Source organism: Clavelina lepadiformis, chromosome 4 (genome assembly GCF_947623445.1).
Source record: "Clavelina lepadiformis chromosome 4, kaClaLepa1.1, whole genome shotgun sequence".
NCBI lineage: Eukaryota > Metazoa > Chordata > Ascidiacea > Aplousobranchia > Clavelinidae > Clavelina > Clavelina lepadiformis.
Window position 1 is genome coordinate 16237103 of NC_135243.1, and position 15206 is coordinate 16252308.

General features: G+C 35.9%; 3 protein-coding genes across 5 annotated transcripts; 2 read left to right on the forward strand and 1 right to left on the reverse strand.

The window, feature by feature from the left end:
- The first annotated feature begins 451 nt into the window (after window positions 1-451).
- On the forward strand, window positions 452-8294 carry LOC143451865 (hepatocyte nuclear factor 4-gamma-like). 3 transcript variants are annotated; one of them, XM_076952621.1, is made up of 11 exons: window positions 452-667; window positions 3468-3686; window positions 4063-4180; window positions 4335-4429; window positions 4503-4609; window positions 5119-5280; window positions 5751-5860; window positions 5978-6108; window positions 6222-6327; window positions 6504-6634; window positions 6775-8294. In XM_076952621.1, exons 1-11 carry the CDS (start codon window positions 592-594, stop codon window positions 7083-7085), a joined length of 1566 nt encoding a protein of 521 aa, XP_076808736.1. In that variant the 5' UTR covers window positions 452-591; the 3' UTR covers window positions 7086-8294. The 3 variants fall into 3 exon arrangements, with proteins under 3 accessions (XP_076808736.1, XP_076808737.1, XP_076808738.1); XM_076952622.1 differs by having other exon boundaries at window positions 4066-4180; XM_076952623.1 differs by lacking the exon at window positions 452-667 and adding an exon at window positions 2595-2768.
- On the reverse strand, window positions 8276-10460 carry LOC143451866 (uncharacterized). Its single transcript, XM_076952624.1, has 5 exons — window positions 10045-10460; window positions 9765-9916; window positions 9096-9246; window positions 8930-9033; window positions 8276-8638 (listed from the first exon to the last, which is right to left on the reverse strand). Exons 2-5 carry the CDS (start codon window positions 9896-9898, stop codon window positions 8482-8484), a joined length of 546 nt encoding a protein of 181 aa, XP_076808739.1. The 5' UTR covers window positions 9899-9916; window positions 10045-10460; the 3' UTR covers window positions 8276-8481.
- A 547-nt stretch (window positions 10461-11007) lies between these two features.
- LOC143452232 (uncharacterized) lies at window positions 11008-13578 on the forward strand. Its single transcript, XM_076953118.1, has 6 exons — window positions 11008-11218; window positions 11759-11812; window positions 11948-12036; window positions 12470-12602; window positions 12744-13198; window positions 13280-13578. The coding sequence occupies exons 1-6, from the start codon at window positions 11145-11147 to the stop codon at window positions 13477-13479; spliced, it is 1005 nt and encodes a 334-aa protein (XP_076809233.1). The 5' UTR covers window positions 11008-11144; the 3' UTR covers window positions 13480-13578.
- The last annotated feature ends 1628 nt before the right edge of the window (window positions 13579-15206 follow it).

Genomic DNA, 15206 nt, shown 5'->3' on the forward strand with positions numbered 1-15206 from the left:
TAGTAGGAATGTTAGACATTATAGTGCAATTTTGTCTGAATATGTGCCATTGATTGAGGTATTTAAATAATTTTCTCAAACCCATATTATAACTTGGGAAATATTTCAATGAGGATTTAGTTTAATCTGTGTTTGCTTCAGAAACGCAAGCATTTTTGCCCTGTTAGCAGTTGTAACAATGGACTTCTAGCAGATCCTAATAAGAAAACAAACCACTTCTTTCTAACGCAAAGATTGATTTGTTAGTGTTGCGCAAACACGGGGACTAGTAGGTCAAGTAGATCATTAATCCAACACAGATTTACAGCAGTTCGACGATGGGCATGAAACCTACAAGTAAGGTTTTAGTGCCAGGTTTAGATACTATATCACAAATGTTTTTTCAGAGTTTTGATCCATTTCAAATGCGTTGTGGTAAAGGTTTTAGCTTTAAGGTAAAATAACAAGGTTTTAAACTTAATTTTTTACAGGATTCCACAACGGCGTTTACTTGTCATAGGAATGTCTAAAAGTAGGGTGAATTTAAGCACTACCGCTGTATGTGTTAACTTTTCACAGCAATCTTGCTTGCACGCGAAGTAATACAGTACCATGGAGCCTGACACATCAACTGGTTACGACATCTACAACACTGAAATTTATACTGACGTTGTCGGCAATATTTCAGGTAAGAACCTGTTTATAGGTAGTAATTTTAAATCACTATCATTACAGAGAGGAAATAGGTGATAGAAATTGCACGCTCGAAGATACTTAAATTTTCAGTTTTAAAATTTTCAGCAACTGAAAATAGTTTAAGTTTTTTGGTTACGTCGATTTGTGCGAAGGCTGCATTGTTGGCAACGTTTGCTTAACATAATTGATTTGTCATCATGGCGGAACTGACATACGATCACGCTTCAATTAATTGTTGCCCACAAATACCCTTTACAACAGCGTCGTGATATGACGCCCAACATACGTCAAAACGAAATAACAACAACGTCACTTTGCCATACCACATTTTTGGTGTTTCTCCTGTCTGAATGACTTTCTTTGTAACGACAAGGCTCAGTTGAACCACATAAAAGTAGATTGGAGTATACATTTAATCTGTTCACTTGAAATGACATCGCGATGCACTCATTTTTATAGATAGGCAAACTTCGCACTTTAAATGACATACTATGACATACGATGAATAATATTAACATATCTTTTTGGCTGAAAACTTGCAAATTTTTAAGCATACAAAAACAACGTAGCCGTGATGAAGGCAACCAGCATCCACTTGAGTTATCAAAATGTTGCCGCTTTATACACCAGAATACCGGTTCCAAATTTGCTCACAAAAGCGATGTTTTTTCGCCATGGTCAAGTTATCAAAAACTTAACAACATATTCGATCGTGTTTATACAAGGAAATCTTGTGAATGAGATTTGCATCAATATGTCACGTCTGCCTTGTTGTTGTTGCTCTCCGCCTTTTCGAGAGTTCTCGTTTATCTTGCCGAACCATTAACCCTAATCGGCTCTTCGAGATAAACGTTTTGCTGCATAATTTTGCCGTGAAATGTGTACCTTGTACACATTTTTGTGTGGCAAGATTTTAGCCTTGGGCCCTAACAAGCTTATCGTATAAAATATAATCTCAAAGATATTTCGTACTTTCGTTCAAACCTTCTTTAAAATTGCGTTTTGCCATTTAGGGAAAATAACAGCCAGATGTGGAAGGAAAAGGTAAAAGTTGGGCTTAATTGTGAGACACAGTGATTTTTGAAAAAAACTAAGGCGCATAGGCGCAGTTCGATCTTATCACAGACAGACTTGTTTATTTGAAGACAACGCGCGTATTACTGTCGTGACATTTGATATAAGTTACATGTTAGGTTATAGGGTGCTTATCACTGAATCTTTTTTGATAAGCAAGAATCTACTAATACGTTCCCTTTTGTATTTATTTGCCAACAGCCAGTGTTCATTGCTCTGTATGTTGTAGACGATTTATGAAACGTCGTTTTTATTTAAATTAGAAACTCATCATTTCGCCTAGATGTTGCGTTGCCATTAGCTTGGGAGAAAACTGCGCAAACACTGAAAATGTTTTTAAATACCATTATCAATGGTGTTTGCCGATGCAGCGGACGAAGTGGTACACGGTTCTGGCACAGGAACAGCGAGCCTAGCACGAATTAGCAAACTTTGCAAAGAACAATGCTATAAGCATTTGACAATTGCTAAGTTACATTTCAATGAGCGGATTTGCCGATCTATCATCATTGACTCACGTTCAAATTGCCATATGGGCGACTATCCTTCCGTTTTTGCGATTCAATGTTGAAAGAATTTTTTCCTGAAACTACAATAAACAATCCGTTAAGAACGATTTGTATGCGACATCAATCTTGTCGTTTGGTTTAATATTGCAATTTTTTTCCTATTTGAGCGCTTAACTTATAGTGCCAACAAGGACCAGTTATATGTTGGCTTTATTAGCCAATTTGTTTCTGATGACAGCACAGCTTTAATTGAAACGGTTCTTGTTTAGCAGTGTTTGCAAAACTGTTGTTTACCTCCCCAAGGTAAAAATAAAGCTATGAGTTATTTGGGAAAGTTACCCAGTGTAGTTGCTCGCAGATTTCTAGAAATAGTTTGTCATTGTTCTGCGTATTACTGTAACAACCGTCTTGCTTTACATTAATTGACATTGTCAAACATGATGAACTACAAGTCAACCTGGCTTCAAAACGCGCCGTTTGGTAATTGGCCACATCACTATGCGAGAAAAGGTAATATTGATTGCTTTTGCTGAATTTCTTTTCTATTCTTAAATGTTAATAGAAACTGTGAAATTTTGCACTGTCGGTGCGTGGTCCGTAGGGTCTGTTGTACACGCAGTGTCACGCAGAGTGATAGCAAGAAATCTTCTTTCTATGCTCATATGACAATGTTTTGATTTGTTAATGAAATACCTGACAATAAAAAAGTTCCGCCAAGTCTTTTGTCTATTTGTCTGGTCTAAATAACATGTTGCAAAATCGCGAGAAGGTTGTTGATGGATTGCTATGGTTTATTTATATAGCTGTTTATTTTTATTGAGTACTATATTTTACATACGTTTGTTAAAAGTTTGCTAATTCAGGAAATGTACGCCTTCTTCCCCCACATTGTTTCTTCGGTTAACACACATTCCCCCTTTTTTCTCTTGGGCTTCTTGTACAGCTAAACTAATTCTAAAGACCTTGAGGGCAAGTTTTATTGTCACTCTGCAACTTATTTTTTTAATGTTCTAATTACCTCACGATGTACGTATCGGTATATGATGGAGCAAAAGTCATCTTAGTGATCAGACTAAACGACAATAAAATAAAAAACAACATCTCATTATTGCAGCAAACACAAAACATTTTTACGCGTCGATTGTTTCGCGGTACCTTGATAAGATATCGTTTAGTTTAAGAATTATTTCTTGAATCCACTTTTTACAGATTCTCCATCATCACTCGCAGGCGACGTGAACAATTCTGTAACCGGTTATCCATTTGATGCAGTTTCTGGAGGCTCGCCAGGCTTGAATGTTGGTTGCGTCAACGATCATTCTATGAACGTTTTACCGATCGACAGCAGACAGCAGGCCGGGACGATAGCTAACGAACGTAATGTTAGTCCAAATTCTATCATCGGTGATTCGGAAGGTACTCGAAGCTGTAAGTCTTTCGTCGAATTTTCGTTGAGTTTATTTCGCCCGGTGAAGTTGCGGAAGCCACGTTTTACCCGGTATAATGAGTATAATTTGGCTTTTGCAAAGTCGTTTTTGTGTGAAAATGAATTCTTTCGAGTAGTAGATTTTGGCGTCATGTTTCATAAGTAAACCTTTGTTATTTCACAAGAAACTTAAAAGTATTCATCAGCGTCCAACTAACCAAATGGTGAAATACCTTCGCGGTCTTACCCGTGCATTTTTTCCTTGGCATAACCTGAGTTTGAACTCGGCCTTATTTTAAGCTAAGCTTTATGTCAGACTACATCACAATGCTGATATCCAGTCAGGTATTAGTGAACAGTAAAAATTAACAATCTCAGCAGACTGTGCTATTTGCGGCGACCGTGCAACAGGAAAACATTATGGGGCTAGCAGTTGTGATGGTTGCAAGGGTTTCTTTCGAAGAAGTGTGAGAAAGAATCACCAATATCAATGCAGGTTTGTCAGCTTTATTGTTTTCGTTAGCTCGGTTCTGGTAAAGTACTTTTTGTTATCATCTGTCTTCATGTTGTTATCTTCTTATTGTTACTAATGGTCTTCTGTTAAATTGCTAAGCGATATATTTTAAGTCTAATGTCGAAACACCTCACAGGTTTAGCCGAAACTGCACTGTGGATAAGGATAAGCGAAATCAGTGCAGATACTGTAGATTAAGAAAATGCTTTCGGGCGGGGATGAGAAAAGAAGGTGATGAGCTGTAAATGGAGTTATTTTTGTATTTTTCTCCGTTTAGCTTGATTATAAATGATTTTTTCACCAGCCGTCCAGAATGAGAGAGACCGTATCAGTACCAAAAAATCCAGCATGGATGATTCAGCGTCACTTTCAGTTACGACTTTGTTGAATGCTGACACCATGTCAAGACAGGTATTACTCTTTTGTTTATCCAGGAATCGTTGTACTGACGTTTCATTAGTTAAATATTTTCTAATTGTTAACGGTTATCGGTGACCCGTTCCACGTAATAAAGGAAACTTTAGTTTCCATGTAGTGGGTTTGGGCGTAATCCTTTCTTTGGATTTTGACTTTTGTGATTATTATCTGTCACATGTATGGACACCAATGGTTCTAAATTTTTTGGGCGTTTATTTGATTCTGAAAGTGATTTCTGGTCAGTTAAGTTTGTGATACAAAAAGAAATGTCTGTTTTAAAAAGTTTATCTGTTCAAAAAATATGTTCCAACAAATCGCCTTCCTTGCACTGCCATCAATGTAGAAAGTAACTGACAAAAGCGACAAAAGTCCACGACCTGACATGTGTCAGTTACTTCGTCCACTTTGTTCATACTTGTATGAATTAAAGCACGATGGTTGATGGTGCGGTAATCCGAATCCTAACAAATTCATTCATCTCGAAATTATTATTTCACTTCTAGCCTTTAATTACTTCCGGAGGCGATCTTGATGCCAGCGCAGTAGAAAACAAGAAGATTGCTTCGGTGAATGATGTGTGCGATTCAATGCGGCAACAACTGTTGGTGCTTGTGGAGTGGGCCAAATATATACCCACATTTTCCGATCTGCCTTTGGATGACCAGGTATTCGAGGATATATTATTAAAATTAGTGAGTCTAAGTTAACCAAGAAAACGTGTTTGCAGGAAGTTTGATAATATCTATTTTTTGTTTTTCATTTTGTTCTGACTATCTCGGTTTAAAGCTCGACAGAAAGTTACGGAAACTTGGAAACTCCAGTAAACCTTTAATTCAACTTAATTTCACCTAGTTCCACGGACAAAAAAGTGCTTATTTTACATATTTTCAACGGTATTGAGGCCATTGGAGCTGTGAATAAGTTCTTTGGGTCCAGGATACTTAACAGTCTCTGTTAAATTGATGCTCTTATCTGATTAAACCTTCAGCGCGTTTTGCAAACAATACTGACTCCTGATAGTGTGGTTTGGTCTTGTGGCACGTGGTAACGAACCGTCTTCAGCACCTAGTGTTATCGTTATGTCAGTGGTGTGAACCCGTTCCGTTTCAGTTTATTATTGCATGATCTTTTCTAGGTTGCCCTGCTACGAGCTCATGCGGGAGAAAACCTTTTGATGGGAGTGGCGAAGCGCTCTCTTCCGTTTAGAGATATTCTGTTGTTGGGAAATGATTTTATAATCCCAAGGTATAGTATCAGTTTAGTTTTTTATATTTTTGATTTGAAGGTTTGAAGTTAAATATACTTTAGCTCACACTTTCAAATTGTTAATTAAGTCTCAGGTTGTCTAACCCTGTATTTTAGGCATTGCCCTGAGGTTGAAATCAACAGGGTGGCTGTCCGTATCCTTGATGAACTGATCAGACCTTTAAACGACCTTGCACTCGATGACAATGAATATGCCTGTCTGAAAGCTATAGTGTTCTTCGATCCCGGTAAAATGTTTTGACCGAACTACGTGAAGAGAGAAACCAAATATCGCCATTAACTGCACTATGTTGGTTTAGCTTTCTGCTCATGTATGATTTTATCATTTCTTTTGTTTTAGATGCGAGGGGTCTTAGCAATCCCGGAAAAATAAAGGCAATGAGGTCGCAAGTAATGTGTAATCTTGAAGATTATATTAACGATAGACAGTACGACTCGCGAGGCAGGTCAGTTTCACTGGTGTATAATTTAGAATCCGTAATTATACATCGGTTTCCTCTTTGCTGATTTTATTGCCCGGCTCATAAACTATAGTGGAAACGCCTGTTTTACGTAACATGTACAATATATCTACATAGCCCAATAATAAAGTGTGTCATGCGTCAAAAACTATGTTTTGCAGGTTTGGCGAAATATTGCTTCTCCTGCCAACTTTACAAAGCATAACTTGGCAGATGATTGAACAGATTCAGTTTGTCAGACTCTTTGGTGTAGCTCGCGTTGACAATCTTCTTCAAGAAATGCTGCTTGGCAGTACGCTAAGTTTTTACTTTCCGTTGTTGAATTATTGTATAATCCAGGACTAATTAATTTCTTATGGTTAAAAAAATGCTGATAATTTCTTTGTGTAAGTGGACAAATTATTAAATGTCTGATTGCTGAATTAAATTTAGGCGCAAACGAAAATCAAGTAAACGTGGTTTCAACAGCAACGGCGCCTTTATGTGGAACCGGTCCCGTTCCAACTTACACTTCCCATCTCAATATAATTCCGACCACAAACGGATTCGGCTCAGGATCTCACGTAATGTCGCTTGGTGTGTCTGAAGATGTCAAGCCGATTTTCAGTAACGGTCCCAGCGCGCCCATTTCCCCTAATAGCATGCCACAACACGCTATTGATCAAGATTACAAACTTGCTCAAATGGGCATGGAAGTCGACCCGGTGTTGTTGGATGTTCAGCCGAAGTCTGAAATGGTGTAAAGGGACAAGTATTCATGAGATTTTGTTTCTATCTTGAATGTTATTGTGCAATTGCGCCAGTTCGTTTGTTACAGTTTGATTGCTTGAGAACTGTTTTGCCGACGAATTAGTTATTTGGCAGGGCATTCACTCGTTTTCGTCGTGGTTACCATCGCTTTTGGTTGTTAACTCTTTTCTGACTTGCGTTTGGTTCATTTTGTGAACTAGTTTTTTGGTTGTTGACCTAGTAGCGATGTGATTTATCTGATTCTGCCTTTTGTATGGTTTTGTTATTTGTTTTACCCGTCCTGTTAAATTTCGTCCTGGTTATGTTTCATTTATGGTCGTATTAGTAATGAAAGCTCATCTTAAAAATAATAATGTTCGTTTTAGTTCAGTGTATAAGTGAGTTACAGAAATTGTGGAATTTATAAGATACGACCCTTTATGGAAGTTGTGCTTAAAAATGTGTGTTACTTCACCTACCAATTTATTAGCGGTGTTGCATTGCGAACTTATGGTATAAGAACTTTTGTGCCTTATAGACAACGTCTTTCGAATTGAAATAATTGTGTTAAACTGATTCACTTAAGGTTTTTTTGAGTTTGTTTGCCAAACTTTTTTCATATTACAAAATTGAACTCATTTTATTGCTCATATATTACATTCTTCGCTCTTATAAAGAATTTTTTCGGAGAACTTTATGCTTTGTTGTATATCGTAAGTACCTGCCCGTTTAAATTGTACAGTCGTCGTTCCATGGCTGAATTTGGTTAGAGTCTTAATGTGTGGAATTGTTTTATTTTTCTTAGCTCATTATTATACAGCTTTTATGAAGATACAGGCCGTAATATAGCAACGTTATTTGGCAGAATGGCCCACGTTTTGTCAACGGCTTGTTTTTTCTGCCAATTAAGTATCAAAGTGAAAACTATGCGACTGGAAGCAATTCTGTAAATTACTCCATTTTGAGTTTTGCTGATTGTTTTAGGTGCTACTACCTTGATATCACTTTTGTTTTCCTTGTTTCGCACTCTATTAGTATGCACTGGGTTATATTGTATTCATTAATTTCTATTTTTGCTTGTTTTGTTACTAATTCAGTGCGTGGAACATGATCGTGGGCTTTTGTTCACTTGTATAGCGTTTTGACATATCTTTCTGCAGACTAAAATAATTAATTCGTTGGTAGTGCAATTTTTCCAATAACATACAACTGTATAAGCTGTATATTGTCTTCTGATCATACACTACAGTTACAGCAAAACGAAAAATAGAGCCAATATACTGTTGCTTCCGCTCAAAATAGCAGGAAGCCTACATCTGTTGGATGAGCAAGTTAACAGGAGTTGTAAAGAAAGCCTCGACAAACGTCGCATTGGAAGCAAGTGTAAAACGTCATGCGATAAATTACAGTTTACAGCTTTAACTGGCAAGTTTCTCTGAGAAGTAGCCGAACGCTCTTTTTGCGGAAGTAGTTTTGTGCGTGAATGTCGTTCAAGGCATCGTATTTGGGAATGACAGGTTTGTGTGAGGTTTTCCTCGCATCACTTCTGATGCAATCGACGACAAACCTGGTGATAAAAATTGCGCTTAAAACGTTTCTTGTTACGAAAAAGTTAAGGTCAAAACTGTGTTCTATTTGACAGTTTGCACTGAAATGCTATGTTATCATAACACCAATAGAAATGCAAACATGACCTACTGCATGTATAAGGTAATGTTTATGCAGACGAAATATACGCAACACATATTGTACTTGCCATATTACCGTAATAAGCCAACAAGTGACCACTTACAGTTGTTACGGTATCTACACATCTTCCATAAAGTGCGTGTTATGGACAACTTATTGAAACTTTTACCTGTTTTCCCGTTTAATCAAGTCTAACTTGGCGGGTGTTCCTGGTGCTCTTCGTCGAAAAGATAATTTGTAGCTCGGCAAAGATGCGGGTGGTAGCAGGTTACCCTGGAACAGCAGTGTTTTGCATAAGATTAAGTGTATTTATTTTTCATCGATCATTTCCTCACCTTTTGGATGACTGCCGACCTTTTCAACATATCTTGTACTGCGGGTTGCCGAAAGTAGCTCTGGGCGTGAGGGTCGTTGAATGCATTGTATGACGGAACAACGTTACTGTTGTGGACGTTTTCGTGAACGCCGTCCAATATGAATTGTTTTCTAGACCATAAACAAGTATTGTGTCATATAAACTAAACGCACTGCAAACTGTTGAATTCCATTCGATCGCTAAACTCTGGCACATTTCTGGTTTACGACAGCTATAATGTTTTGTGTTTGAGAAAAGTAACCTATGCATTAAATTTATTATCGTTTTAAATGTTATTTTTTTTTACTTCAAATTTATTCCCTTGGTGTAGTTTTTCCCTTTTGACATGATATTTTCGGATTTAAAATTCTCATGGCGTTGTAATCTTTATCTTATACAACGATTACCAGACTTTTGAAAATACAGGCTATATCTGAAACTACTTTGTAGTTTTATCGTTATCAAGCAAAAATAAAACATTTAGTTTTTTGGCTATGATATGGCCAGAAGGATGTTATCGAATGGTTTTAGAACTTATTTCAAAGTATGTTTGTCTTAGGCCTAATCAGGCTTGTGATAGCTACAACGCATTTTATATACAGTAGGCAACGTATCGGCTATTTGTAATTTCGCAATGAAATGATCTTACTTTTTTATTTGTTTAGTAGTAGCAGTTTCTTTTCCCACACTTTTTCTCTGTAAATTTGTAGCCATAAGAGGGGACATTGTTGTATAGTAAGTATATTTTTTCTTCCGTTCAGCTTCCGACAGCTGTTTGGTCATACTCAGCAGAAACAGAACCTAAATCGTTTTGTAAAAAATATTAAAGTAGCATGTATACACTTTAGGCTTAGATTGCGTCAAAATGCTATAGACCATACAAGATCATTTTACTCTAATAAAACTGAACTGAAAATAACGAAACTGACCTTTTTCTAAATTTATTGACTAAAATTTAGCACAAAACGTTTGCAAGCCTTCTGAAACGTTAAACAGAATTTTGCTTAATTTTTTATTTATGATTCACCATTTCATTTAATCGTTGCTTACATTACATAAAAATTTATATTAGGCTATACATTCCTTAAAAATATATAGCCTAACCCGGCAAAAAGTTATTTTGCTACGAAATTCGCTTGCTACGAAAGACAAAATTTTGTGTATTGTGAATAGCAATTCTATCGCGGAACGCTGAATTTTCATACACAGCAACAAAAAGTAATTATATTAATGAATAAAAATTCTACCGTACATTACGTGCTAATATTTTTGTTAATAAAAGCATTAAATTTAACTAAACATCAACTATTTCTTAAAGCTAGATATTTCGTAATAGTGTTTATAAATTATGGTTATAAAAGGAATATTGCTTATAAACATGTTTATTTGTTGAAAATAAACGTCTGCTCCGTAATAATTATCATAAAATCACTTGTGTTGATCGTTCAAGTATTGCATATAATATTAGTTAAAAAGTTTTCTCGTAAATGTTTGTTACAACCTCTGAACTTCATTCGTTGATATTGCTACATTATTCCTTAGTCCTACATGCACGCTCCTTAACATGTACTTTACTTTCTCTTGTCAAAAACTTAATTTGATTTGTAATAATTTCCTAATCACATGCTATGCCTGGCAGCGTATCAAAAGCCCATGAAATGTTATCTTGGATGTGGTATACCTGGTCACAAAATTTGACGCTCATCTTATTATTACTTTCTGATGAGAGGTGACCTTAAAACAATTGTCAAATCGTCACAAGCGCATCGTGTTTGGAAAGCTCTTGTCACACGATAAACTCAATACAATGACAACAAAGCTGTATTAATTACAGTGGAATACGGCGCCATTCTAAGAGTTTGACCCCGGTTGTTGGATTGCTATAGCCCTGATGTACCTTGTGTGGCTGGGCGTTGTTTTTATTTAAAGAAAATTAAAACGTTCAGTTTACAGTGTAAATATAAGAAGTTTAAAGCATTTTTAATGTTTGTTATACAAACGAAGAACAAGGTACAAAGAAGACTACACAATGTATCCGCTGCATAAGTATCAACCTACACCTTTCGGAACATACTTTCTCTATTTGAATAATAAATTCGAAAGGTAAAGTATAGAAAACGCTTATAATAACATTGCGTATAGTATAGGTACAGAGAAAAGGGGTGGTTGTTTTCGTGCTTCAACATTGAACAATCTTAAATTAAACATTTGCTGGTAGATTTTTATTATTATTACTGTATATCAAGTTTCCTAACGTGTTTGGTTATACATAATTCATCTTTTATCTTTTATATTTTTATCGTTGTTGCAATTAACTTGAGACTAAGACATTTAGTTCTTTGTTACTATACTTGAGTGTTTAGAATTGTTTACCTTTTTGAATTTTATGTGAATGCATTTGTTAATAGTTACCATTATGCAGTTATCTTAAAATTTCTTTAAATCAAAGTATTAATTACCATTGGCTACCATTCATGTGCTATAATTCGGACCTGATTATTACGGAAGCAAGTTTTTTTGGAAATTACTTTACAGAATTGACGCCTTTAGCCTAATGTTTTTCCGTTTTATCATTATTGAATCAGGAATTATACTTAATGTGAGTATAAATCCCAAAAATGAGTGAGATGCTTCATATTTCAGAAAAAGTGTCCGATCTCTTTCTTCAAGCGATATTAAGGAAGCCAAGACTGAGAGGTACGTACAAATAGCCTATAGATACAGATCGCTATATAGTCGCAAGACATCTAGACGCCACAAAAGCTTGTTTCGGTAGCTATACCACGAATGCACGTTCAGGACTTTTATGATCTTATGTGTTTTTACTAACAGAGATAAAGATGCCAGCAAGCATCAGAAACAACCTGTACCTCGCCCTTACGATATAAGATATTTGAAACACAGTGGACAAACAGTGACTGGTATTTAATTATCTAAATGCAATTCTTTTTATAAGAAACTTACGATAGCAGCTTACATCCTATGGGTTAGTGTCTTGTCAATTTTACAAAAATGGTTGAAGAAAACTTCTTACATATCCTTCGGTAATATGTAAACCTAAACTGTGCTTTGGAAGATTCGAGATTCATTTGAAGAAGAGTCGAACTCTCAATTTTCAGAAACAAAAATATTCTATGTGAAGTTGCTTATTTTACATTTAAAACAATGTAAAAGCCGTTTCAATTTAGTTCAAAAGAGGTTACTAAATTTTGGGTCATTCTTTTTCTGGCTACTATATTTTTAAAGTAAATAAATTGTTAAAAGTTAGATAAGCTCTTGGTGTGTTTTACTTTTTTATATACTGCATTTATACACAATCAGCTGCTACAACCAGCAAACTAATCGATCTTATAGAACCCCCTTCAAATGTCATTATTTTTGACGACGTCACGGGAGTAGAAGGGTCTGATCTCACGTTATCTACAACCTGGATCAAAGAAAGGCCTCATCATTGGAATCAAATATTAAAAACATATGAAATAGAAAAGTAAGGAGATGACAGGGACATCTTTAATTGATATGCTAATATGATCTTCAATGAAGCAGACCGCTAAAACTTGTTGAGATCAATCTCATCCCCTTAATATTTACCAGTTTTATGTTCGTCATTTGTGTGCATATTTTACAGTCCCAAACTTACCAGCTCCCTATCAAAGCGATATCGATCAAAGACAGAGGATCTATCTTCTAAAAAAGAGATGGAAACCAAATTACGAGAATCACTAAAAGTGGACCGTCTTTTGAGAAAGCCAACTTTTAGTCTAACCACTGCACCAGTTAAATATTCAAAGGAGCCAATAAAAACTGCAATGAATGCCCTACAACTTCCTAAAATAAATGCAGATGATGGCAGAAACGAATTGTCGAAAGCACGGCTTGAAGCTATCCGCAAGCGGCGACGTAGAGCCCAAAAAATTATGAATCTTGTGTCCAAACGAGCTCAAATAGCTTCATTGAATGAACAACACACTCAAAAGGTGGTACAGACACCGAACTTTAAACATTCGCAACCTTTTCAGCAAACATCTATCAATACTGTTAAAACACAACAAAGAGACGAACCTGCTGTGGATTTGAAACGGGGTAAGAAACCGTAAATAGTAGCCAAACAACAGTTTATTACCTTAAAAATATGATAACCTTACTTTTGTCATGATTTTACAGAAAGTTGGAAAAGTTTTAATCATTACCCAAAAGTCCGAGAACCTAACATACAAGATTGGAATCCAAAAGAAGAACAGAAAGCCTTAAACTACGAAGTCCTCGGGAGAATTGCGGCTACAGTACCTTACAAATGGCAGTTGGCTGGCAAAGCAGAAAGCAACAAAAAAAGCAATGCAGCCATTATGTTAAACATTTTATAACACGCAGTTTGATCAATTTTTCGTCATATAGCAGCGTAATAGCGTATGCATTGTAACTACTGTAAACACTTCAATTAAACACTTGTCGGTGTCACTATACATGGGTTCAATTTTGACAAGCCTCTTAGTGGTTGTTAGTATATAGGGGAAGTTGCCTATAAATGAGTCGATCTTCATTATATTAATCATTCATTCATTGATCGTTCATTTGTTTGTTGTAGGCTTATAGGCTGTAGGCCTACTTTTCCAGAAGGCTGCAACCTAACGTTTAAATAGTTTACCACTCAGGACTTGCCCGATGTTTGTGGGATTGCATGTATGAGTGAGTAATCCATGATTTTTTTGTTAAAAAAAATAGTGGTGCCGTTGCCCAAAAGTAACAAAAAGAGTGCCTATAAAATAATTTACAAGCATTTCTTAGGACCTGAAGCTCATTTTTTATCAAGTTTTCCGACAACGCATTTCGCATGCGCACAAGGGATTGTGCTAATGGTTTATTAGTGTACAGGAAAAACAGTGGCTCAACTAAAGAACAAGGTTAATCAGCTAAAGAAACAGGTCTCCATAGCTGAGCTATTCGAATGACATTTTAAATGTCTTAAAAGACTCAGTTTTTAGTGATTAGAAATAACTTGATAACGAAATTAGAAATGAAAAAAAACGCCGTTTTTAGCAATATGATTTCTGAAGCAACAACACAAACCGTTAAGTGAGAAGAGACAATGGAAAAAATTAGCTCAACTATTGGCACCTTGCCGTCCTACAAGCAATAATAATTATTACAGAATTTTACACCACAAATGTTTTAAATATTTTTGTCAAATAAAAAAAGTTCAAATTTGTAAATGGTTTTACCCGATGCGTTGCATAAAGCTTCCAGAACACACTATAAAAGTTTTTAAATTTCATTGACTTAATTATTTTTATAGAGTGTTTTATACACTCAAACTTGCGTATACAGTAGCGTATATATAGAGAACTTAGCGGACATTTTACAAATCGCTCATATCTTATACTTGGGATGCGTATATATAGATAGATAACACCATGTAACAAAATTTTGCGAAATTTTTAGTTGCATAAAAATGTTTATGTATTGTGTTTTGCTACTCGGAACTAATCACAAAAATGCAAATATTTTCCCTGAAGTGTCCGAAATGTTCAAGAAATATCGCTTTTTCTGATTTTACCCAAAATTTTTCAGTATTAATAAGCATTATTTTGTATAAGACTCACAAACACGCTAACACATAGAAGTATTGTCCATAATATAGCCTAGTAATGCATTATGTAAGGATCCATATTGCAAACATTCCAAAAAACTTCAGAAGTGGTTTTGTTTGTGTGATTTGCGTCTATGAACTGAGAAATCTTCTCGTATTATGACCACAAATAAACCCCCATCATGTTGCGACTCCACCTTCCTTAGTATCTTCTTTCCATATCAGAAATGTCCTGGTGAAACCTTTCACCATGTTCTTCGCTTACACACCCATATTTGGACTAAAAAAATCAAGGTGAGAGTGCAGGTAATGCATTTTCAAGGACATCATCGGAGTCTTTTTCAATATCTTCAGACCCTGCTAAATCTTCTGGAGCTTTTTTGCTCGGTGGTTTGGGCAGTGGCAACTCACTGCTATGCGGAACAGGTGCAATAGAAGACGGTATAGAAGGATATACAATGTCACGTCGGTTTTTAGTTCTTCTAAACCTTGAAACGTCAACCA